The sequence below is a fragment of the Rhinatrema bivittatum genome, chromosome 14, assembly GCF_901001135.1.
Source record: "Rhinatrema bivittatum chromosome 14, aRhiBiv1.1, whole genome shotgun sequence".
Classification (NCBI taxonomy): domain Eukaryota; kingdom Metazoa; phylum Chordata; class Amphibia; order Gymnophiona; family Rhinatrematidae; genus Rhinatrema; species Rhinatrema bivittatum.
The window spans coordinates 10,119,298-10,143,815 of NC_042628.1; the positions used below are offsets into that span (position 1 = coordinate 10,119,298).

Here is a 24,518-nt window from a genome sequence, read left to right on the forward strand (position 1 = left end):
TTAGGAAGCTGCTGTATGGTTTTCTCATAAGCTGTAAGTTCCAATACTTTCTTTTAGGGTTCATGTATGACTAGTGGAGAAATGTAAGAAAGTCAGTTTCTGCAGCTCCGTCGCGTATGTTCATCTATCAAATTCAAGCCAAGACAATGAGTGATAGGTTCTTGGCTAGGGGATACCTCAAACTATGTATATACAAGGCTTTTTTGAGAGCCAAATATAGCCATCGAGAGTGGCTATTTTTTTCGCATACACCAGAAGTTGAGTCATACAATACCTGTGTGTTACTGTTCTCACCTAAGGCCCACACCATTCGAACCTCAATTTTGCGCAGTTGGAGGATTTTGAAGATTCATGACATCTTTAAGGATCCTCCTCGGATTGCATATACCAGAGGAAGTAAATTATGAGATCAGTTGGTACATTCGGATTTCTCACAAGTCAGCCAACAGTAGGGACTCCCTTGTTGGCTCACACCATCCATGTGGCAGTTGTTCAGTTTGCAGGTATCCATGAACACATCATATGAATCTTCCAATCTATGAAACCTTAATCTATGAATATGGACCTTTTTCTCTTCCTCTATTTCCCTTCTTGTTCCTTCACCTCCCTGTTACCATGTAACTTTATCCTTCCACTTTCAAAATTGTTTTATTTAACCCCATTATCTGTAAACCGATGTGATATGCAAATGAACGTCGGTATATAAAAGTTTTTAAATAAATAAAATAAATAAATATGCGACAGTGGACCCTGTCACTTACAGAATCACATTCGGACATGTCACCTCATGTATATTAACTGCGGTCATTTATTGATCAAATGCCCTTATAAAAAAGTGTCCATGGGAAAGACTATGATCAAAACAAGAATGATCAAACATCAATCAAGCAGTGGCGTACCGAGGGGGGTGAGGGTTGGGGGGCCAATGCCCCCAGATGCAGGGCCATGGGGGGCACTGATGGCCAACATAGTGAGGCCCATATGGCCGCCGGTGGACCTCATCACGCCAGTGGCTGAGCAGGGAAGTGTGCAGTTCCTATGCTGGGTGCCGGCCACTGTTCCTTCTAAGCTGCGTGTGTGCCACGGCCGCGCACAGCAGAAAGATTGGTGGGGCCATGGTGCAGCTCATTCCACTACGGCCCAAAAGAAAAGAATTCACCTCCAAATCTCCATTTGCTCCTTCTCTTTCCTGCTTGTATGGCCCCAGAAGAAAAGCGTTACCAGAACCATGTAGGCAGGAAGGAGGAGGAGCATCGATCCACAAGCAGAAGAGAAGCAGCATTTGCAGCAGGGCTGCTGTGAATCCTACCTCGTGGTGGCTCGAGAAGAGGAGGCCCCCCTAGCAGGGCCACTGCAGATCACACCTCGCGGTGGCCCGAGAAGATCAAGGCTGCCGCAGAGCCCATCCTGTGGTGACCTGCGGAGGCCCAGATGCGAGAGGGAGGCTGAGGCCCTGTAGAGTGTGGGTGTGAGAGTGAGTTGAGAGACTGTGCATGGGAATGAGAGCCTTATGTTTGGAGAGACAGTATGTGAGAGCCTCTGTATGTGAGTGAGATACAGCCATGTGAGAGTGAGAGCCTGTGTGTTTGTGTAAAACACCATGTGAGTGTGACCGCTTGTGGGTGTATGTGTGAGAGAGAGAGAGAGAGTGTGAGAGTGAGAGTTTGTGGTGTTTGTGTATGACACCATGTGAGAGTGACCGCCTGTGGGTGTATGTGTGTGTGAGAGAGAGAGAGACAGCATGTGAGAGTGTTTGAGGGAGGAAGGGAAGAAGGGAAGAAGACAGGCGGAGAGAGAAGAAACAGAAAAAAAAGAGACCCTGTAAAAGGAATTGGCAAAAGACCAAGAAAGAGAACATGTAAAAAAAGCCTTTGACCAACCGATTAGAAAACTAAGATCAGACAGCAAAGGTTAAAAAAAAATTTTTTTTTTATTTTTAGTGATTAACATGTGTTATCTTTGGGAATGTGCAAGAGTAGCACTTTCTCTATGCTGATCTCACAATGCATGAGATCAGCCATGAGGAACTGGGAGCCCCACAAATTTTTAATAACATGGGGCCTGTACAGAGGAGGTAGCAGAAGGGGTTTCAGTGCCAGTAGCAGCGATCAGCACCTCTTCAATAGCCATGCGGCAGCAAAGATAGCGGTAGCAGAGAAACAAAATAGACTTCGAGACTGCTGGCAAAAGAAAGAGAGGGGGTCTGCCTTTAGTGTGTGCAAGTCTATGAACGAGAGTCTGCCTGGGTAAGTGTGTGTATGTGTGTGAGAATGAAATGTGTGCATGCCTGGGGGGTGGGGGGGAGCCCGCCTGGGTGTGTGTGTGTGCATGCACGAGAATGAATGGGAGCTTGCCTGGGTGTGTGTGTATGTGAGTGAGGAAGCCAGTGACAGTGAGAGCGTGTGTGTATGAGAGAATCCAGGGGAGTAAGAGCTTGTGTGTGGGGGTTGGGGAGAGAGAGAGTGGTTCTTAGAGTATGAGAGTGTATCTGTGAAAATAGAGATGCTGTGGGGGTGTATAAGAGCTTGTATGTGTTTATATGTGACAATATATGTATGAGAGAGAATGAACATGCGAGTATGTGTGAGAGAGCCAGGATAAAGTTTATGTGCCCTAACCCCCTAATCCTTGACAATCAATGCATGGTTTGAAAGGAGATATCTTCAAAGGATACTGGAAAAACAGGGAAGTTAGAATACCTGATAGAAAGGTGTGGAAATGTTTGAAGCAGTCCAGATAGATTTAGATAAAGAGCACTACAGATATGAATAACTCTAAACTGTCTGTATCATCTACTAATACACAGGTTGTGAATACAAATAAAAATAGAAATACAAACAAACATACTTGAAAATAGCTGTATGTGAATGCCAGAAATCTGAGAAATAAGATTGGAGAGTTAGAATATATGGCACTTAATGAAGATGTAGACGTAATAGGCATCTCGGAGAACTGATGGAAGAATGATAATCAATGGGACACTGATATCAGGATACAAACTTTATCAACATGACAAGGAAGATAAAGTTGGTGCTGGGATGGCACTATATATTAAGGATGACATAGACTGAAGCACAAGAAAAGTCCTGCAAGAAACAAACCACACTGGAATCTATATGCATATGGAGCCCAATATTTAAAAGCTACTTATCCATATAAATAGAACTTACCTGGCTAAGTGACGGCTGCTGAATATCCAGCTATATTCAACGGTCACTATTTAGCCAGATAACGCAGGGCGTGGAAATGGGTGGATCGGGGCAGCACTACTTATCTGTCCAACTTAGCCAGATACCGTGCTGATATACAAACTTATCCGGTTAACTTAAATGGATAACTTAGCCAGTTAATACTTATCTAGCTAAGTAGCAGCAAATACGGGGATATTCAATAGCATAGCTGTACTGCTAAATATGTGCATAAGTTATAAAATGCTCCCTGCAGCTGTACACACATATCTTAAGCGTGGCACTTTGCTTCAGCTCCCTGTTAAGCACGGGAGTCTGAAAAGAGAGAGAGAGAGAGAGAGAGAATCTTTATGGGACTCAGTCTGATACTCTATATTTGGACCATTGTAGAAAGGCACTTTGATTGAAGGTGAGTTTTTGGGAGATGGGTTAGGTTTGGGGGGGGGGGGTGGAGTGTTGCAGACACATTCAGAGGTATCCATTGTAAAACTGACATTATTAAAGAATTTTTGACTTTATAAGTGATGAAAAGGAGTTGATTTGTATAATGCAGCTTACAGACTACAGTGTACAAATCAACTCCTCTTGTTAGAATTTTCATCACTTATAAGGTCTACATTTTTTTAATGATGTCAATTTTACAATGGATACCTCTGAATGTGTCTGTAAAAACACCACAACTAACCCCAACCCACCTCCCGAAAACTCACCCCGAATGAAAGTACCCCTTACAATGGTCCACATATAGAGTATCAGACTGAGCCCTATAGTCTCTCCCTCCTCACCTCCCCAATCTTCACCAGATTCCTGCATCTAACAGGGAGCTGTTGCAAAATGCTGCACATAAGATATGTGTGCACAGCTGCATTCATGCACATGAAGAGCATTTTATAACATAGGTGCTAAAATAGCAGCATCTATGGGTGCACGCGCGACCCTTTTAAAATCTACCTTATAGTGACAAACTCCAGGGGTGCATTTAACATATCTACTTTATGCAAATTGGCCAAGAGAAATTACCCAAGTTGTTTCAATTTAAAAATTTGCAAGTATCAAATATTTGTTGAAAAAGTGTCAGCATGCTTTATGCCCATCCGAGCAGAGGCCAAGCAGGGGCAAAACATTTGAAGATCTAGAGGGCAATAATCAAAGCCATTTGCACAGGTAAAACAGTGTTTTACTCATGGAAATGGGCTTTTTAAAATTATGATCCACCTTCAATGCAGGTAAACATACGCCCGCACTTTTACCTGCATTGTTCGGAGGTGTTCCTGAGAGCGGAGTCTGGTTGGGGGAGGAAACAACACCCGGTTGTTTCTGATGGAAAAATTACCCACAGGAAAAGCAGGGGGCAAATCTCTGTGGGTAATTTTTCCTTAGACAATAATAAAAGCAAAGCTACCTTGGTAGTTTTGCTTTCATTATTACTGCAAACTGCCCTCCCCGGTTAAACTTACCTGTGGGGTTTGTAAGACTGTGCACAGACTATTGCCCCCTAATGCGCATGTGCTGTTTTCTACCCACAGAGACCCCTCTTTTTCCTGTGGCTAAAAGTATGCACGCTGTGGAAGCTCTCACATGCCGTCAGTCGCTCCGAGGGCAAATTTCAGGAAAGCCATTCTCCTGAGGTAAATCGCTATTTGCCCACACAAAGGGCTTTGAAAATTGTCTCCAGAGTTCATTTCCGATCCATTTCTAGTCCGTTATAACACAGTATTATATTCATTGGCGTATTTGCTTCTTTCTGTCTCTGGATTCTGCAAGACGTTCTTTAAAGGGTACAAACAAGGCAAACAGAATCCTAATCTGCAGTTAACAAGTGCTCTGTGGTGCATTACAAATGTCTGTGCAATCCTGAACAAAACCATATTGATTTGCTCGAAGACAAAAGCAACACCAATCAGCTGCAGGAGGCAGGCAGATATAGATAGATATATATATATTTGTACATGAACAAGAAGCAGCATATAGTTATTCAATATGCGTCACTTCTTTCAGACCCTATATAAATTCAAATGAGTCATTCATGCCTTGTTTTTGTGGAGAAATCTTGAGGTTTTAAGCATCAAAAATAGCTACACCTGGCAATCCATTGGACTGATTCAGGTTTCCCGTGTATTAAGCACCTTTCAACTAAGCTACTGTATGAAAAGCAAATCAGAAACATCTTCATATGGGCAACTGATCCTCTTTAGTAGCAGTCAAAAGAATAACTATTATCTCAGTCGATGATGGAAAGAATGCAATGCAGAGCCAAGTCACAGAAGTGTAACATTATCCTCCTGATTTTTCACCTCTTTTATTGTTTTTTTTTTTTAAGAGGAGATAAAACTATCAGCTAAGCATTCATTTTATTTCTAAAGGACCAATTCAAGGCTGATAACCGATAGGGGAATTTTCAAAGCCATATATGCGGGTAAAAAGCATTTTACCTGTGTCAATTAGCTATTTGAAGCTCCCTATTCTCACTGTGGCCTGAAGTATAGTATTGTTCTCCCCGTGAGGAGACATTCCCTGGGGGCATGTTTTGGACCCGGGAGGAAAATAAACATTTTTAGCTGTGCATGGATTTTTTTTTTTGGTATGAAAAAAAGAAGTACTTGCGGAAAAAGCTGGTGCAAATGTCGATGGGTGTTTTGTACCTGCAGAAAGTTTCAAAGCAAAAGTAGGCATGTGTTTTCTCTTTGAAACTTGGGGCAAACTCCTCCGGGAAGACTATGTCCATTTCCAAATCTTGTGAGGAATGTGGGTCATACATTTTAATAAACTGAAACGGAAAAGATGCCCTCCTGAAAGTGCAGTTCCTACAGCAAGAACTAAAACGTAGTGTGAGGTGCCCGAGTCTGACTGGGGTTCAGAGGGAGGGTCCCTTTTCCTGTTTCCTAGTTACAGCGGAGCTGCTGGATAATGCATAATTAAGCTCTGGGATTCCTTGCCAGAGAATGTGGTGAAAGCTATTAGTGTAGCTGCGTTTAAAAAAAGTTTGGACAATTTCCTGGAGGAAAAGTCCATTAACCATTATTAAGGGAGAGTTGCAGAAATCCACTGCTTTATTTTTGGGATAAGCATCATGGACAACTATCTAATCATTGAGATGCAGCCAGTTACTTGTGACCTGGCTTGGCTGCTGTTGGAAACAGGATGCTGGGCTTGATGGATCTTTGGTCTGACCCAGTATGGCAGGTTTTATGTTCATGTTCTTATAGACTTATGAAAAATTCATGCAGCAATATGCTTCAAAAACCCCTTCTCTGTCCCCAACATCTGCCGACATATCAGAGCCTCAAAGCACACCCTCTCAGCTTGCCGACAGCAAACCATCCTGGTGACTAAGTTAGAATATGGTTTGGGAAAAATATTTCCTCCTTGGCAGGCTGCACCTGCCTGAATTAAGCCAAATGCTTTTTTTCTGTTGTAGAACAGGAGCTCCACAAGCTCTAATTTTATTTATTAAATGAGCAAATGGCAACAAAAATAACTCTCCATGGTAAATCTGTGTACTTCTCATCTAAAATCATTTTCAGCTCTGATTTCTATGGGCACTGGTCATGATCCACAAATGTTACTGTGTAATGGGATGCCTTCTGGGTTTTATTGCTTAAAATAAGCGTTTTGTTGAGCAATTGGTACTTTGCAAATCTCAGATGGGATTTCTCGCTGCTCTAAATTTTGTGTTTGGGTATCAGTTAATTGAACAGAATGGCCTGTTGTGTCAGGTAAAACAAGGTCTTAACTTCATCTAGGTGACTCAGCTGGTGTGTGGCAGTGTTTTTTCATTATGGGACAAAAATGACATTTGTATTTTTAATTAATTACCGTGCCAATCCAGCCAGCAGTAATTTTTAGTTACCAACTAGTGCAATCTTATGAATTTATAAAACCATTTCTTTATTTCCTTTCACAATGCTCTAGGGAAAAATTTATCTCTGTTAAATGATAATTGCCTTTTTTATCTTTTGATGCCTCAGAAATGCTGGCTGGCAATTTATATATATAATATATATATATTTTAAATATTTTTCATCAAAACCTTGCTTTGTGATTTTACAAAGCCGATATCCACTGTGTTCGCAGAAAAGATGTCAAAGTACACAGAATCTCTTATACCTCATTGTATTAGGAACAAGACTTGAGAACATCTAATTTATTAATAAATCTAATTAAGTAATACACAGCTCAATATTTCCCAACTTAGCGAGCAGCACTGCAGAAAGGTCCTGAACTGCAGATTCAGTTGCTTTGTGCTGTGAAAGCAGTTCTGCACAATGCTGCTCTTGCTATTTGAAAAAGTTCTATCTACAGTGGAGACTTAGTGAAGATGTTCCTATATTAGGATATCTCTAAATGTCATATTCTGGAAAACAATGCAATAATGCCACCGGACAAGATACATTTGTTTGCTGACATGTTCTGAAAAACCACACAGTACATATTCTAGATTGTGTGCTATCTGCTCGTAAAACTGGTGCTTCTGGGTCCAGACCGGTGGTGCTGAACATGACAATACAGAATATTTGGGGTTGAGTCTGCTGCTCCTATTATTAAGAATATACATACATTTATGAAGGGGGGCCTGCATTACACTGATTCATGAAAAGCATAAACTGAAGAGTGAATGAAAGGAAAATATTTTTTTTTTGTAAAGAATGTGACTATTATAAAAAGGTCCATAACTTTATTCCAGAAAAAGGAAAACACAGAAAATAAAGCTTCAGATGTCATCGGGGAGCGCCTGCCTATAAAACCTAGGTGAGGACGCTGGCGGCATTAGCTTTACACCTATGCTCCACTAACTGCTACCATCGAGTGCCCTGCTGTCCTGTTGGGGAGATGGAGCCCCGGTCTTCTTGTCGGGACCACGTCCTCTTCTGATGTCATCAGGGAGCGCCTGCCTATAAAACCTAAGTGAGGATGCTGGAGGAGCTTGCTCCATTGCGCGCATGAAGGAGAGCGACAAAGGAGCTTATCCCTTTGTGCGCGTCCTCAAATATGCCCGAATGTTTGGTGCAGGGCTTATTTTTCTTTTTATTATGTATTTTGTAGGAATTGTTTTTTATTACTTATTTTATCTTTTGAGACAAATATGTCAGATCTGATTACTGTTATATGGGGGAGGGGGAGATATGCGGGGATTTCTTACCACTATCTCCCTAGATTACATAGGGTATTAGTTGAACCTATGAGACAGAATTTCTGACCCTACCCTTACTCACAATCCAATGCTTTTCTTATTTATTTTATTAATATTCGAGCTATTCAGAAGAAAAGTCCCATTATTACTGACTTATTACAGAACCGCCAACCCGATTTAATTTGTATTACAGAGTCATGGTTGCAAGAATTGGATGTTTTATTATTAAAATAGCTTCAGATGAATGATTATCAAATCTTATCATGTCCTAGATCATATAAAAAAAAGATGGTGGTATATTAGTGATAGCTAAATCAGAATATGGGTTGAAGGACTTAGATTCTGATTCCATGCTGGAATTACAGGCTTTGGTTTTACACAACTCTTTTTTTGGGGTTTATGTGTAATTTACTCTCCTCCTACATTTCTTGAAAAGAATCCTTCAGCATTGATTGATTTGCTTTATTCATTCAATGCTGATATTAAAGATTTTATAGTTTTAGGTGATTTTAACCTCCACGTTGATTCTGTACCTCTTTCTGATAGTTGCAAGATCATTCTTGAGACAATGAATGCTTTGGGGTGGTCTCAACTCATTAGTCAACCCACCCATTCTCATGGTCATACCTTAGACTTAGCTTTTTTTTTTTTTTTTTTTTTAGAAGTTTATCTCCTCATTTTAATTCATTTAGTGCAAAATGCCTATCCCTTGGTCGGACCATTTTTTAACTGAAATTTCTGTTTGATTAAATGGTCTATAGATAAATGGTCTATAGATAAAAATAAATTAAACCAAGTTATTCATAAAAGAAAGAGTTTTGAAGTAGATGCCTTTAAAGAAATCTGGATGCCTAAGTTGAGGGAAAAATCATTTGACAATATTGAAGATGCAGTTTCCTTATGGGTCAATTCACCGAATGATGCCTTAGATCACATTGCCCCTTTGATAGAATCTGTCTCCTGGCGGTCTTATAGAGCTCAGTGGTTTGGAAAAAAAAAAGAGAATTAAAAAAAGACGGCTTAGAACTATCAAATGTGGTTGGAGAAAAACTAAGTCTGAAATCAATCGTTCAACTTACTTGAACAGATTGAGTAATTATAGGAATGAGTCAAATCAACTGAAACGTCAATTCTTTACTAATCAAATACGGTCTGCTCCAAATCAGTCATGAGAACTTTTTCATATTGTCAAAACTTTAACATCTAAGTCTGATTGACAAACTAATCTAAGCGCCCACAAGTTTGGTCTCTTTTCAAAGACAAGATCAAAAAGATTACTTTGTCTTTTTCTCAAGATATCTCTCCAGAGATGAGGGAGTCAAATACTTTCTGGGATACCTTTTCTACAGTAGGATTCAGTGAAGTTCCTGAATTAATGAGCAAATTAAAAACAAATTTCTGCCTTTTGTCCAAATGCTCAAATGTTTTGTTTAAGTGTCTTAAGAATGAACTATCATGCTTTTTGCGAATATGATTAATTGCTCCTTGCAGGAAGGAACTTTACCTAAAATTTTGAAATCAGCAGTGGTTAAGCCTGTTCTGAAAAAGCCTACCTCTGATCCTAATAACTTAAATAGTTATCGTCCAATAAGTAATCTTCCCTTCCTTGCCAAATTACTTGAAAAAGTGGTATTGAATCAACTCCAGGAATTTCTGGATGCTCATCCTGTATTAGACGACCACCAGTATCCTGGATTTGACTGCAGTGTTTGACACCATTGCATTCTGAACAATCGTTTATCAAACATAGGGATAGGAAACATAGTGCTAAAATGGTTTTCTTCTTTCTTGAGCGATCATTCTCAATCAGTACATGTCTCTTTTAGCATAAACAATTTTTATTGCGTAGCAAATGTAACAATACAATAACAGTCCGTCGGACAGAGGTACACTTCAGAGTCCAACGGACAATATCACAGAGAAGTCGCCATTATGTATCCGTACAAAATGAGTCCCCCATTTCAAGCCCCCCCCCCCCCAGCAGACCAATAACCCGACATACATACTGTGATGCAAAGGGTGAGACTATAGCGACCCGTACAGTCAAGGTGCAAAGCAACAATGGTCAATTGTTCAAAAGTACATGTCTCTTTAATGTTTACATTGCCCCAATTTGTCGAGTTTTGTCACAACTTGATGTTGGTTACCATCAATATGCTAATGATTTCTAGTTTTTTGTGCTAATCTCAGAGTCAATCGATTGAGCGCTAAAAAATATCTCTTATCGTCCGAATTCCCTCAAGGATTGGGTTGTTGAAAAATAAACTTCTTTTAAATATGTCCAAGACCGAAATTTTATATCTGGCCAGATATCCTAACTCAAAGGTGCCAAAAATCTTGGATGGTGTTGAAATTCCAATAGTGGGCGAGGCAAGAAATCTCGGTTTCATTATGGATACTTCCTTATCACTAAAACCACAAACTTTGAAAGTTGTAAAAGGGGCTGCTCCATAGATTATGACCTTTTCTAAGTGAGCCAAACTTAAGAATGGTAATTCATTGTTTGCTTTATCTTCTTTGGATTACTGCAATGCATTGTATCTTGGTCTTTCACAAAAATCCTTGAGGGCATTACAACCTGTCCAGAATTTGCTGCTAGGATAATATCTGGGACAATGATCTGTGAGCATATCTCACCTGTTTTGAAGGGCCTCCATTTGCTTCCCATTAAATGGAGAATTTCCTTTAAAATTCTCATGTTAGGTTTTAAAGGGTTAAATAATGTCACATCTCCTAGCTTTATGCAGCCCTAAAATTGTATTGTCTATCATGAACCCTAAGATCTGTTAGTCAAGTCCATCTGAATGTCCCTTCACTTAGATTTATTCGCTCAGACGAATCTCGAGAAAGAGTCCTGTCCTATGGAATTCTCTTCCACTTAGTTTGAAAGAAAAATCCCCTATGTTAAAATTCAGGAAGTTATTAAAGACCTTTTTGTTCTCCCAAGCTTTCCTGGATGATGTGACTCTGTAGGGAGCAGACTACTACATAAAATATGGAGTGTAAATTATACATTTGTAGGTAATTAGATGGATATTGGCACAATATTTATTGTACTTGTGTATAGTTTATGTCTATATTGTTATTTATGATTTTATGAATGTTTTTTGTTAGACCGCTTATAAATTTTGATTTGCGGTATACAAGTTTTTTAAATAAATAAAGCACAACCAGACACAAGGCAAGGACAGTTAAGAACAACGAACAGAGCAAAGAAACAGACACACTGATAATCTGGAAAATCTAATTACCACTGTTTCAAAAGAATGATGCCAACTTTTTTGCCATTAGCATTAATACAGTACATACCTTGTGCAAGGAACTGTACAGTGCTTATGCCTTTACATTAATGAAGATATCTCAAGAACATCTTGCACTGAAAATGTACCACTGATTCAGTTGATGCTGCTGCAGAACTACTACAATGAATGATTCATGCAGGAAGAAATCATTCGTACTGTATCATATGTGCCTGTCAAGGGACAGTTTATTGAAGAGTAGTCTTGTGACAAAAATGCTTCCCTGTTTGAGGCTATTTTTTAAAATTATTATTTCTAAGGAAGAATTGCAAACCTACCAGCAATTCTCTGTTCTGTATTACAAGTGTTGCACAGAAACGCAGCTCAATGCCCTCTTAACTCTTTAGCCAAATGTTTTGCTTCACTACGTACATATGAGTATTATTATGCTGTCCTGAAGCTTATAGCCGCGCAACAAATCTTTGCTAGAGTTGTATTTTTTAAGCTTTTGGCTTAGTACTGGAATGGACCACAACAACGCATACTAGTTAATTTCAACTCCAAGAAAGCTACACCCTCTGCATACACTACAATGTTTCACAAATATCTACCAGCAGTAATGTTCTCATTTGAACAATGAAAATGTTTACTCAAGATATTATTTAGAAATTTTTTACCCTGTTCCCCTGGCATTTTTTTTAAATCCTGGTACAAGACTGCATACATGTTTTCATTCTGAATGTGACTAGAAAACTCCCAGAGTTTTCTAGTCACTCCCAGAGTAAATCATGTAGCAGTAAAGGGGTTGCAATGGGAACATTTATGGAAAAATATAAAGTGCCTAAGGTCAGTACCATTTTGAGGAAGCACAGCATCCTGGACAAAGGTTGTCATCAACACCACCACCTCATCCTGACCTCTGGCTAGTTGCGCAGCTCTCTCCCTCACTTTGTGGCAGGCTGGGCTATTATTGACCAATGTGGGGAGGGTGCACACATCCTGGGACAGGGGGAATAAAAGGAAAGAGGTCAGAGTATGTGGGTTCACCCCATTTTCCTCCATCTTCCAGCACCTCCTTGGCTTGGTGCACCAGGTGAAAACCCACCTTGCTAGTCAAAGAAATGGCCCTGCTGATGGTAGCACCTTTTGCTATGCAGTGAGAACAACATTGTCCAGGGTCAAACATATCCTCCATCCGCACTAACAGCAACTTTCCAGCATACGACGCCAGAGGCAAAGCAGAGTGCTCTACTAAGTAAATGTACGTGGCCCAGGAATTCTGTACGATTATAAAATCACTCCAGGCTGAAAAAGCCAATGAGCACTGCATTCAGGACCAGCGTGTTCTCTCTGCTTATTGTTTCTATGGCTATGTATTTACTCATCCAATTTATTTTCTGCATCATACTCCAGCATCTCATTCTGGTAACTTATTCTCTATTAGTACCAATTCAGGAAGCAATTCACCTTGTTTACCTTAAATGTCTCAAATTGAATATTCCATCCTACTCTATTTCTTTTCCTTTCAGGTGTGAAATGTTTCATTGGAACAATTTTACCTATCATTTTAATAACACGAAATCTTTCCCACAGGTCATTTTTTTTCACTAGCAATCACACTTCAATATTTTCTAAAAAAAAAATGGGCATCTTTAACTCTTCCTTGGTAAAGAAGGTATGGCATTAACATAGAAAGTCCAATATAGCATTACTATAATCCAACAGTCACTTAATCTGATTTTGCTGAGGGTTTTTCTGTATTCTCTCTGTATGACCAACATGAGCCATTCTGCTAAACTGTAGATATTTTTCCTGTTAAGAAGAACAGTAATATACATGTTTTAAAGATGATGAAGGAGGCCAATGTAACCCCAATATTTTAAAAGTGCTCCAGGAGTGATCCAAGAAACTATAGACTGGTGAGCCTGAATTCAGTGCTGGGAAAAATCGTGGAAACTATTCTAAAGAATAAAATCATAGAACATATAGATAGACACGGTTTAATGGGACACAGCCAGCATGGATTTACCCAAGAGAAGTCTTGCCTCACAAATCTGCTACATTTTTTTGAAGGGGTGAACAAACATGTGGATAAAGGTGAACCGGTAGATGTGGTGTATTTGGATTTTCAGAAGGTGTTTGATGAAGTCCCCCATGAGAGGCTTCTAAGGACATTAAAAAGTCATGAGATAGAAAGCAATGTACATTTGTGGATTGCAAACTAATTAAGAGAGAAAACAGAGAGTAGGATTAAATGGTCAGTTTTCTCAGTGGAGAGAGGTAAACAGTGAAGTACCTCAGGGATCTATACTTGGACTGGTGCTTTTTAATATAATTATAAATGATCTGGAAAGGGGAACAATGAGTAAGGTGATCACATTTGCAGACACAGATTATTTATGTAGTTAAATCACAAGTGGATAGTGATAAATTGCACAGAAGGACATTGCAAGATTGGTGATGGTTTTTCTACCATCAGGTTTAACAACAACATTTGATATAGTTAAGAATGGGAGCTGCCTGGGTTGTGTGTGTGTATGAGAGAAAGAGAGAGAATGGGAGCTGCCTGGGTTGTGTTTGTGTATGAGAGAAAGAGAGAGAATGGGAGCTGCCTGGGTTGTGTTTGTGTATGAGAGAAAGAGAGAGAATGGAAGCTGCCTGGGTTGTGTTTGTGTATGAGAGAAAGAGAGAATGGGAGCTGCCTGGGTTGTGTGTGTATGTGAGAGAGAGAGAGAATGGGGCTGCAAGTAGATCCCAACCTGCCAACAGCTGAAATGAAGAAGAGGGCCCAGGGCTGCTGGCAGATCTCAATTAAAGAAGAGCTGGAGACACCTGGGGATTTGTCTGAGAGGGAGCATGTGTGTGTGTTTTTTGGGTGTCATTTAATGTCTACTGTTTTGAAATATGTTATTGGTGTTTGGGCCATATAAAAATATTGTACGTGAGTTTTTAATTATTCAATATTTTATTTGTCATCTGTTTTTGAAATATTATTAGTATGTTTATACTATTATGAATATGTATTTCTCATATTTCTTGATTTTATTGTTTGATGTTTGAGAAATGGTGATGGTTCTGATTTTTTTTATTGTTGCACTGCACAGAGCGTCCGGCTTCTTTGGTTTCCAGTTCAGGTTTTGTCACAATTGTATTTCTGCTTTATGATTGCTCTATTTTGTATTTGGTGAGGGTCTGTTTATATTCTGCATAAGCCCATACACAATTCACATTACAATAGGCCTAATACTATAGGGGTCCCAAGTGTGCTTTTGGAGGATTTCTGGTTGGCATTACAGCAGTGCACGTAAATATAATATAAATGATATTTTTACCTCAGAATACTGTAGTTTGGTATTTTTCATGAAAAATTTTATTATAAATGCATAACTCTTAACAAGATCTCTTAACAAGAGATCTTAACAAGATCTCAAGACCTGGATCTTCAGACAAGCCTTCAAAGACGGGATCAGCTAATCACCCACTCCACAAAGGACACTGCATACTATTACTGATAGTTAAACACTTGTTGCGGTTGCGGGATGAGGTGGACCCTTGGACCGGCCTAGTGAAAAGGAAGTTCTTTAGGACAGGCTGGGAGGCAGAATCAAGCTGAAGAGCAGGCGGCGGCTTCACCCTGGAGGTCCTAGATCCCCCCAGGAGGAGCCTGTAGGGATCTGGACCGCTGGGACTTAGGCGATCTCAGGCAGGGGAATCGGAGAGGGCTTCACCCAGAGAATCCTAGATCCCCCCAGGAGGAGCCCATAGGGATCTGGATGGCTGGGACTTACGAGGCGGGAGCAGACGAGATGAGAAGCAGATCCGAAGGTCAAGGCAGGCGGCAAACAGGGAACGTCAGGAGCAAACCAGAGTCAGGAACCAGGAGATCAGCAGACGAAGGAACAGCAACTGGAACAGGCACAGGAACACCAGGAACCAGAACGACAAGACCAGCAGGAAACAGGAACAGGACGGCAACTAGACTCTCCAAGGAGGGACCTCGTTGCAAGGCGAAGTTCCTGAGTCAGACACCGGCCTTATATACTCTGCCGGCGTCTCATGTCATCGAGGGGGCTGTCCAGCACTTCCAGTTGCTGGACCTTTAAATGCCCCATTCTTGCGCGCGTAGCAACGCGGGGGACGGAGTCAGAGACGGGCTCAGCAGCGTCTCCCACGTGGATAGATTCCAACGCAACGTATATAAAAAGAGATTTTCTAAGGACGTAACAGAGCAAGAAGAGTCAACCAGAATGAATCCAGAAGGATCCTAGGACTGCACACAAGAGACAACTTTCTCAAATAAAAACATCTACATCTCTATTATTTACTGCTGCAATACTATTTTCTGAAAATCCCATCACATTGATGGGATGCCCCTTTCTATATTAATCATCATTCAAAGTAATGTCTAAATGTTTGGTTAACATCTCAACATAAGCACTATAGATTCTCAGGGCGTCAACTTATGCTATATCTATCTTGTCTGTACCCAAAATGTAAGGCTATTTCCATGAACGCTTTTACTTTCCATGTCATTTAAAATGAGGATCACCATCATCTTGGTATTTAATAGATGAAAAATATAGTTTTACTCTGTAGAACTAGAGAGTCAATAAGCACAGTAAAGCTCCAAAGCATTCACTAGAAGCAAATTCATTGTCTCCATATTCAGTCTATTAAGGTTCACTGAGAAAACAGACTAATATTTCAGAAAGAAACCCAAAAGATGGTTCACTAGGGTCATTCCCTAAAATCTGCACAAAATAATCATATGAGCAAAGTATCTCATGAAAGTAGAGATTATTATTATACTATCATAAGGGGAAAGAAGTCTGGATTTAACAGTTTAAATTATCAACACTATTCAAAGGATTACTGTTCATCCTTGTTGCTATTTTTTTGCATTTAATCTTGAGAGCCCTACTGAATTCTTACTGTTTTTGATAATTATATTTTCTCAGAGTAAATACAGATTCAAACACTTCTGTTTTTTTCCACAAAAATATTTTCTAATTCTTGAAGGTGGCTACTGGACATACAGTTGATTGCAATCAGTTTGCTTAGGTTACAGGACTAACCATTGATTCTGACAGCTACTCATTTCTAAACATGCACATAGAAAGCAATGTACTAATTATTCTCGCAAGTATTTTTCTATGTATGCAAATGACCCTGTAGAAAATTAGCTCGCAAAATTAGTAGCAACAAAAAATGTAACAAAGAAAAAAGTATACCTCATTGAGATTTAGGGGTTTTTTTTCTCAAAATGTTGGTCATGAAGAGACTTTTCTGCCTAATTTAACTACACAAAACTAATTAATGACCTACTTTGTATCACAGCAGTTCATTAACTATTAATCTGAATAAAATTTAGCATGTGGAAAACTGCGCACATGTGCTGACCATCCTTCCTGCCCAGAGAAGTGAGGGAAACAATTTTGTGTTGTTTTACCATTATTTGTGCTGGATTTCTGGGCTTTCAGCTTAAAAGATATATTTACCATTAGAGAGGAGAATTAGAAGTGTACGAGAATGGAGTTTGCTCCTAGCAGTCTCTGCCCTGTGAGACTAAAGACTGAGAGGACTAGATTTTGTGGGAATCATCAGTGGACCTCAGGTATTTTGAGAAAAAGGAAAATCACTTAATGACAGGAGATCTCATTTTTTCCATACCCCAGAGAGGATGATACCATGAGTATTATATACCAAGAGACACTTCCATATATCAAGTAGATGTTAACTTTATACCAAATATGAATGTTACAGGGAAGAAAGTTATAAATTGATACAGAAACCTATTGATAAAGTTCTATGATAAATTATTTTCTTTGGAATACCCATCCAGAATGTCCCTTCTGATTTGTTGGTGTTTACGTTTACCAGACTTACACAGAGGCTGATGTAATAAGAACATAAGAACAAAAGAACATAAGAAATTGCCATGCTAGGTCAGCCAAGGGTCCATCAAGCCCAGCATCCTGTTTCCAACAGAGGCCAAACCAGGCCACAAGAACCTGGCAATTACCCAAACACTAAGAAGATCCCATGCTACTGCTGCAATTAATAGCAGTGGCTATTCCCTAAGTAAACTTGATTAATAGCCGTTAATGGACTTCTCCTCTAAGAACTTATCCAAACCTTTTTTGAACCCAGCTACACTAACTGCACTAACCTCATCCTCTGGCAACAAATTCCAGAGCTTTATTGTGTGTTGAGTGAAAAAGAATTTTCTCCGATTAGTCTTAAATATGCTACTTGCTAACTTCATGGAATGCCTCCTAGTCCTTCTATTATTCAAAAGTGTAAATAACCGATTCACATCTACTCGTTCAAGACCTCTCATGATCTTAAAGGCCTCTATCATATCCCCCCTCAGCCGTCTCTTCTCCAAGCTGAACAGCCCTAATCTCTTCAGCCTTTCCTCATAGGGGAGCTGTTCCATCCCCTTTATCATTTTGGTTCCCTTCTCTGTACCTTCTCCATTGCAACTATATCTTTTTTGAGATGCGGCGACCAGAATTGTACACAGTACTCAAGGTGCGGTTTCACAATGGAGCGATACAGAGGCATTATGACATTTTCCGTTTTATTAACCATTCCATTCCTATTAATTCCTAACATTCTGTTTGCTTTTTTGACTGCTGCAGCACACTGAGCTGACGATTTTAAAGTATTATCCACTATGATGCCCAGATCTTTTTCCTGGGTGGTAGCTCCTAATATGGAACCTAACATTGTGTAACTACAGTAAGGGTTATTTTTCCCTATATTCAACACCTTGCACTTGTCCACATTAAATTTGCAAGTTTGTGTACGCCTATACACATTTGTACATGTGTTTTCCCTTGCAAAGCCATATACGGGTATGTAATAAGAGTTTGTGTGCAGGGAAAAAAGCAGTTCAAGCGCACTTACACATCGGCGGTTTTTCAGCGCGAGTGCATGTTAATGGTATGCAAAGGAGGTGATTATCCAATCATGGGCACTGCAGGAAGCTATGCTAGTAGGGAGATCAGGTTAGTGTGGGTTTTCTAATGCATGTTTTTAGCACCTGGGTGAGGGCAGGAGGTAAGTGAAAGCACAGGGTGTAGAGTCAAGTTTTTGATGCTTTTGTGGGTCAGCCAAACGGTGGACGGAACAGGTAGAGAGAAGGCAACTTCTCAATGAAGCAGAACTGCTGATCTGCATTTCACGCTCTGCCAAGCAGTCAAGAGTCCGATCATGAAGGGGTTAGATATTGCTCTACCCATCTTCACATCAACTACTGGACCACTAATTTATTCATGGTTTTTAAAAAAGAAAGGCTTTTGACACAAGAATCAATCACGGGTATTCACAATTTGATGTGTGTGGGTGTCCACGCATGTTTCTGTGGGTTTTACTACATAGGACCATTAGCATGCATTACTGCAAGCATTATGGTGCTCATGTTTGGTGTGCATGGATTTTATGCGCATATCTAATTAGCATACACAGATGTTACTACATCCCGCACTTCTGCTGTTTTTTTTTGTCATGCATGCCAAAAAAATCTGTGGAGAAAAATCAGAATGGATTTCAGTACGAGTCTTATTACATCGGCCCCATAGTGGGCCCTACACTCACAGAAAGACTTGTTACAATCTGCCTTGGGTTCTGGAAGTTTACCCTCCCCCATTTGGAGAATCCACACCAGGGTTTGTAGAGACTGGGTCTGAATTTAGCCCAGGACTTCATAGCATAGGAGCTACACAAAGTAAAAAAAATATTCACAAACAGTGCTTCATGTACTAAAATCCAAAATAGTGTGCATTATCACAAATAATGCATGCTGTTTCAGGTTTTAGCCTGCAAAGCCACTTTTGCTAATTTTTACTTCACTTAGTACATCAGCCTAAAACTTAGACCTGGTCTTATAGCAGATGATACGCAATCATAAAGTAAACCGGTGGTCATTCAGGCCTCTTACGATTCCTTCTATTTCAAAAGTTTCAGATTTTGTTGCTTGCTTGTTTTTTTTTAAAGCAATGTAGTCTTCCAAAAGCCCCTCCAATTTTACTAACACATTGCTGTATTTACGAAACAGACTGGCAACTGATGCTCTAGCTTTCTTGTACATACATTTTATAATTTCCAACTAAGTGATATACACACCAGAAGATTGTTTGTTCTCAGATCCAGGTACAGAACAGTTTCTTAAACAGGAGTAGGTAGATATTTGAAGCCTAAACTGCTAAATAACTTAGGGCCTCATTTTCTAAAGTATCGCAGGCCTGCGATACTTTAGAAAATGAGGGGCGGGGGGGCCGAAACGGGGGGAGGGCCTGTGCTAGCCGGCAGCGATCGCACCGTCGTGGTGCGATCGCTGCCGGTTTCGCACCCAATAGCGCCACCATAGGAGGTGTAGCTATTGGGAGCGAAAGCTGCCGCGAAAAGGCACCTACCTTTTCGCTGTCCGCGGCGTCGGCGCAGAGTCGGCTCCGGTGACGCCCCGACTCCTCCTCTTCTGGGGCCGACTCCGCCCCGACTCCGCCCCCATCCTGGTATCGCACGCAATAAGGGACTTTTCGCGTGCGAAAGGTCCCTTATCGCGTGCGAGCGGCGTGGAAAATGAGGCCCTTAGCCGGATATAATTTATCATGGGACGACTATGTCGCTGAATATTCATGCAGAAGTCGCTTCTTAGCTGGATAAACTGTATCCATCTAAGTTTAGACATGCTATTGAGCAGATCTAATTAGTTAGGGCCAGGGGGGCGGGTTAGTTAGGGGAAGGTGCGGAGGGGTGGAAAGAAAGTTCCCTCCAAGGCTGCTCCGATTTTGGAGCGGCCTCGGAGGGAACAGAGGCAGGCTGCGTGGCTCGGCGCGCGCAGGCTGCCGATTTTGCTCAGCCTTGCACGCGCCGACCCCAGATTTTAAAAGGTACGCGCGGCTACATGCCTATCTATTAAAATCCAGCGTACATTTATAAAATCTACCCCTATATGAACAGAACAGCATAGTCCAAAATTGACCATGTTAGTTGTATGCAACCCTCGTATACTTGGATAGATGGGAACCAAAACACTGTGCACCATACAGAAAAATCAGGATTCTACAATTATTTGCTGTAAGCCAAACTGTGCAGCCAGTATTTGTGGCAATGACAAATGTCCAGATATGCAATGATTTTTACATTTCTCTTTGTTTCTTACTTTGAAATGTGTTTTTGTTATTGCAATCTACATTAAACCAAGAAACATTTTAAATTTCACTTAATATCCCACTTTTCCTGTGACATCAAAGCACCTTAGAGTAATAAACACCTTAAAATATATTATACAAGAAACACAAAAAAACCCCCATATTCCTCAACCTACTCCATAATTACAGACCACACAAAGACACCAATACCATTATGATACAAATACCCATCCCATCCCAAGCCTCCCCAAAATCCAAAAATAAATCACCCACCCCACCTGGGGTTGCAATCCCACAAATTCATCAATCATAGTACTATACCGCAATGTTCTTACTTAAAGGATCAATTACATTTTCATACTTAAAGCATCTATATATATATATAATTTCAGCTTGCAACACTCATTTTCTTCTGAATACTGCATTCATTGATTCCTACCTGTCAATTTGATAATGTTTAGTAGAGGCAGGTACTGCCTTCCAAGTGGCAGCCTTGCAAATCACTGTCACAGAAACATCGAATGACTCTGCCTGTGCAAGTTTTCACAAAGTTTGGGGCCAAAAAGACTGCCCTTACCCGGCAAGGGAAGATGCTATTTTGTATTCATTTGGGAATGGACATCTTAGAAGTTTAGTTTAGTTTAGTTCTGGCTCATTCTTCTCATTTGCCCCAACCAGACAACTGCTTTGATTTCCAGAAGGATTTCAATCTCTTCAAATGAGCAGGTCTAGTAACTGTATTGGTCCGAGAGAAAACTAGGAATCTTAGTAGTAAAGGAGCACATGAGTTTGAGAACTTCAGATGTGACTGTAGGACTGCAGAAAGTGTAAAACAGTGAAGAAAAAAATCATGCAGGACAATGAATGCTATAAGCTTAGTGATGATAGTATCAGGAACATCTTCTGTGTGTGTCCTTTTGAGTTCGAATTTCCAACTTCTCTAAACCTCCCCCCCCCCCCCAAAAAAAAAAACCAACCCAGACCTCTGCTCCATCTCAGGAATAGCACAGAGGCCTGCAGCATAAGGATCCTACATCTGCATGCCAACAGACAACATGAAGACTCAGAAAGGAGCAGCAGCAAAAGGCATCCTGGGAGGATGCAGGCATTATGGGATTGCTTCCTAAATAGACTGAAGTTGGTCTTCCATGCCAGCAGGTGGTGCTTTACTCAACATGGTGCAGACCAGCAGGGACATAACAGAAACAAATGTTGATTTGAGTAATGAAAAGGTTGACCTTCAGAAGATAGAACTGCAAATTGTCATAGATACACCTATTAATTCATTTATGGATGTTAAATATACATACTTCCTAAAGCAGTGTTTCTGAAGACAGCCTTTACTGCATGCAAATCTGTTCATGCATATTCATTGTGCATATCCTGAAAACCAGACTGGCTAGGGTAATATTCCAGAACCAGCTTGGGAAACACTGTTCTAAAGGAATAACAAGACACTAGCAATATTAGAAGCAAGCACTGAAATGCTTTAGTGGCCATGGCTTTGACAAGATGCGAAAAGTAAATGTGGTCCTTCAGTACTCACTTGCAATGTTCAGGTAGATGAATGGACTTGTCTTGTTTTCTCCATTCTTCTCATTGACTGCCTGAACATAGTAATGCCCTGCATCTGTGGCTCTTGTAGCAAGGACCACCAGCTGATTATCCAATGTTATGGCTCTGTTAAGAAAAACAAAAAACACCATTAGTTCAAGATCCTGGGGCCATCAAGTCACTTGTGGAGAAAGAATATATCATATCTCATAACACAGGCTCCAGAATCATTGGCAGAGAAGTCTCAGAGTTAGAAGCGTAAGTAAAGCCTATAATATGCTCTTTTTAAATTTTAAACAACTATCATGGAACAATAAATTCTTGCCAACTTGGGGCCTCATTTTCTAAAGTATCGCAGGCCTGCGATACTTTAGAAGATGAGGGGCGGGGGGCCGAAATGGGGGGCGGGCCTGCGCTAGCCGGCAGCGATCGCACCGTAGCGGTGCGATCGCTGCCGGTTTCGCACCCAATAGCGCCGCCATAGGAGGTGTAGCTATTGGGAGCGAAAAGGCAGCGAAAAGGCACCTACCTTTTCGCTGTGCTCGCTGTCGTCGCGGAGTCGGCCCTGGTGATGCACCGGCTCCTCCTCTTCCGGGACCGACTCTACCCCCATTTTGGTATCACACGTGAAAAGGGACATTTTGCGTGTGAAACGTCCCTTACCGCGTGCGATACGTTTGGAAAATAAGGCTCTAGGTGAGGATGTCTTCCTAGCTAGACCATAAGTTTAAGCTCAAAGTGTTTCTCCAGAACTAACTTTGAAGGTGAGTTAGTAGGAGATAAGAAAATTGCTCTGCAGCTGCTGGCATACAATGGATATTCCCAGCACCAGCAGGGTCCCCGAGATCCACTTGTGTTAGAAATATAATTTTGTCAAACAATTTCACTTAGCCAGAAAAGAAATTTTTTTCAAGACAGTTATAATTGCATTGAACTTTGATAGGCATAACTTATCGCCAACAATGGCAATATTCCTGCTGACATCCATGTGTCCCAAAAAAGGTAGAAAACAAAAAGGACAATTCACATAAGAGGTATAACAAGATGTCAGCGTGCCCTTAAATGCACGGGCCACTCAATCAATTCATCCATTCACCTTGCCAGCAAAAGCATCTTTTTAGAATTTTCTGTTTATGCAATTAAAAATGTTTATAGACAACTAGTCTCTATTCCATACATAAAGCCCAATCCAAACATGGCCGATGTTTCGCAGTCTTCAATATGGAGAACCTCAGGGAAAAGCGTCTGAAGAACGACAACAGTCACATTCTCTCTTATTGAAATGGATTGCTCAGTTTAGCCCCTGAGGAAGCATTTCACTGCAAAACATTGGTCATATATAGAATAGAGACTGGCTGTCTATAAACATTTTTAATTGCATAAACAGAACATTCTAAAAAAAACCCCACCTTATTATACCTCTTTTGTGAACTGTTTTTTTTTGTTTCCCTCCTTTTTTGAGATTGATTGCCTGGGATTCAATGGCTCTTTGTTGCTTTTCACATCCATGTGTGACATCATAGAGCACAATATTGAGAAAACCTAGGCACCTCATTTTTAAGAGTCAGGCGCCTAGAATTTTGAATTATAAATTTGCTATCTTTGAGAACCTAAAATCACAAGGTGTCTATATTTAGGAGCCTAAAAATGGTGCGAGTACAGATCAGGGTAATGAACTTAGACACCTACATTCAGAAAAAATATTTAGGTGCCTGTACTCAAATACTGGCGCCTAACTTTAGTGAGTCATACCGAGGTGCTCAGAGCGCTTTCAATATCAGGATCATGGAGAGCCACCGAACCGATCCTGTAACTGTGAAGTAAATTATGAACCTCTTTCCAGAGTGCTATGGAGTACGGCGAAATTGAACAAGGCCTGTTAAAAAGCATTTTGAAAGGATGCAGAGTGACAAACAGATTTACCATCTGTCAAAAGCACTTTAGAAAATGAAAGAACACTTAATGTGGAAAGGATACTGCAGTCTTTTAATGATACCAACACGGAGAGAATCAGATTATTGAAATCTTTCTAAATCAAAGGCCAGAGCGCCAAAAACAGTCTAAATTGTGGAATCATTTAGAGAGGTTGGGGTGAAGCGAAGAATAAGGGGGATTCAGAAGGGGATATTTTTTTTTAATCAAATGAAAGAACTATCCTTTACTACGTGGTAGAAGGACACAGGGAAATCAGTCCAATGTCAACATAATGCAAATGTATTTCTCCACTATAAACCTCTAGAGCAACAAC

General features: G+C 40.4%; 1 protein-coding gene across 2 annotated transcripts in view; it reads right to left on the reverse strand.

Annotated features, from left to right (window-relative positions):
- The window catches only part of SDK1 (sidekick cell adhesion molecule 1), a 728,283-nt gene that overhangs the window by 303,232 nt on the left and 400,533 nt on the right, over positions 1 to 24,518 (reverse strand). For both annotated transcript variants that reach the window (XM_029576917.1, XM_029576918.1), the window contains exon 5: positions 22,263 to 22,396. In XM_029576917.1, the coding sequence (XP_029432777.1) occupies positions 22,263 to 22,396 (134 nt within the window). The remainder of the gene's footprint in view (positions 1 to 22,262; positions 22,397 to 24,518) is intronic.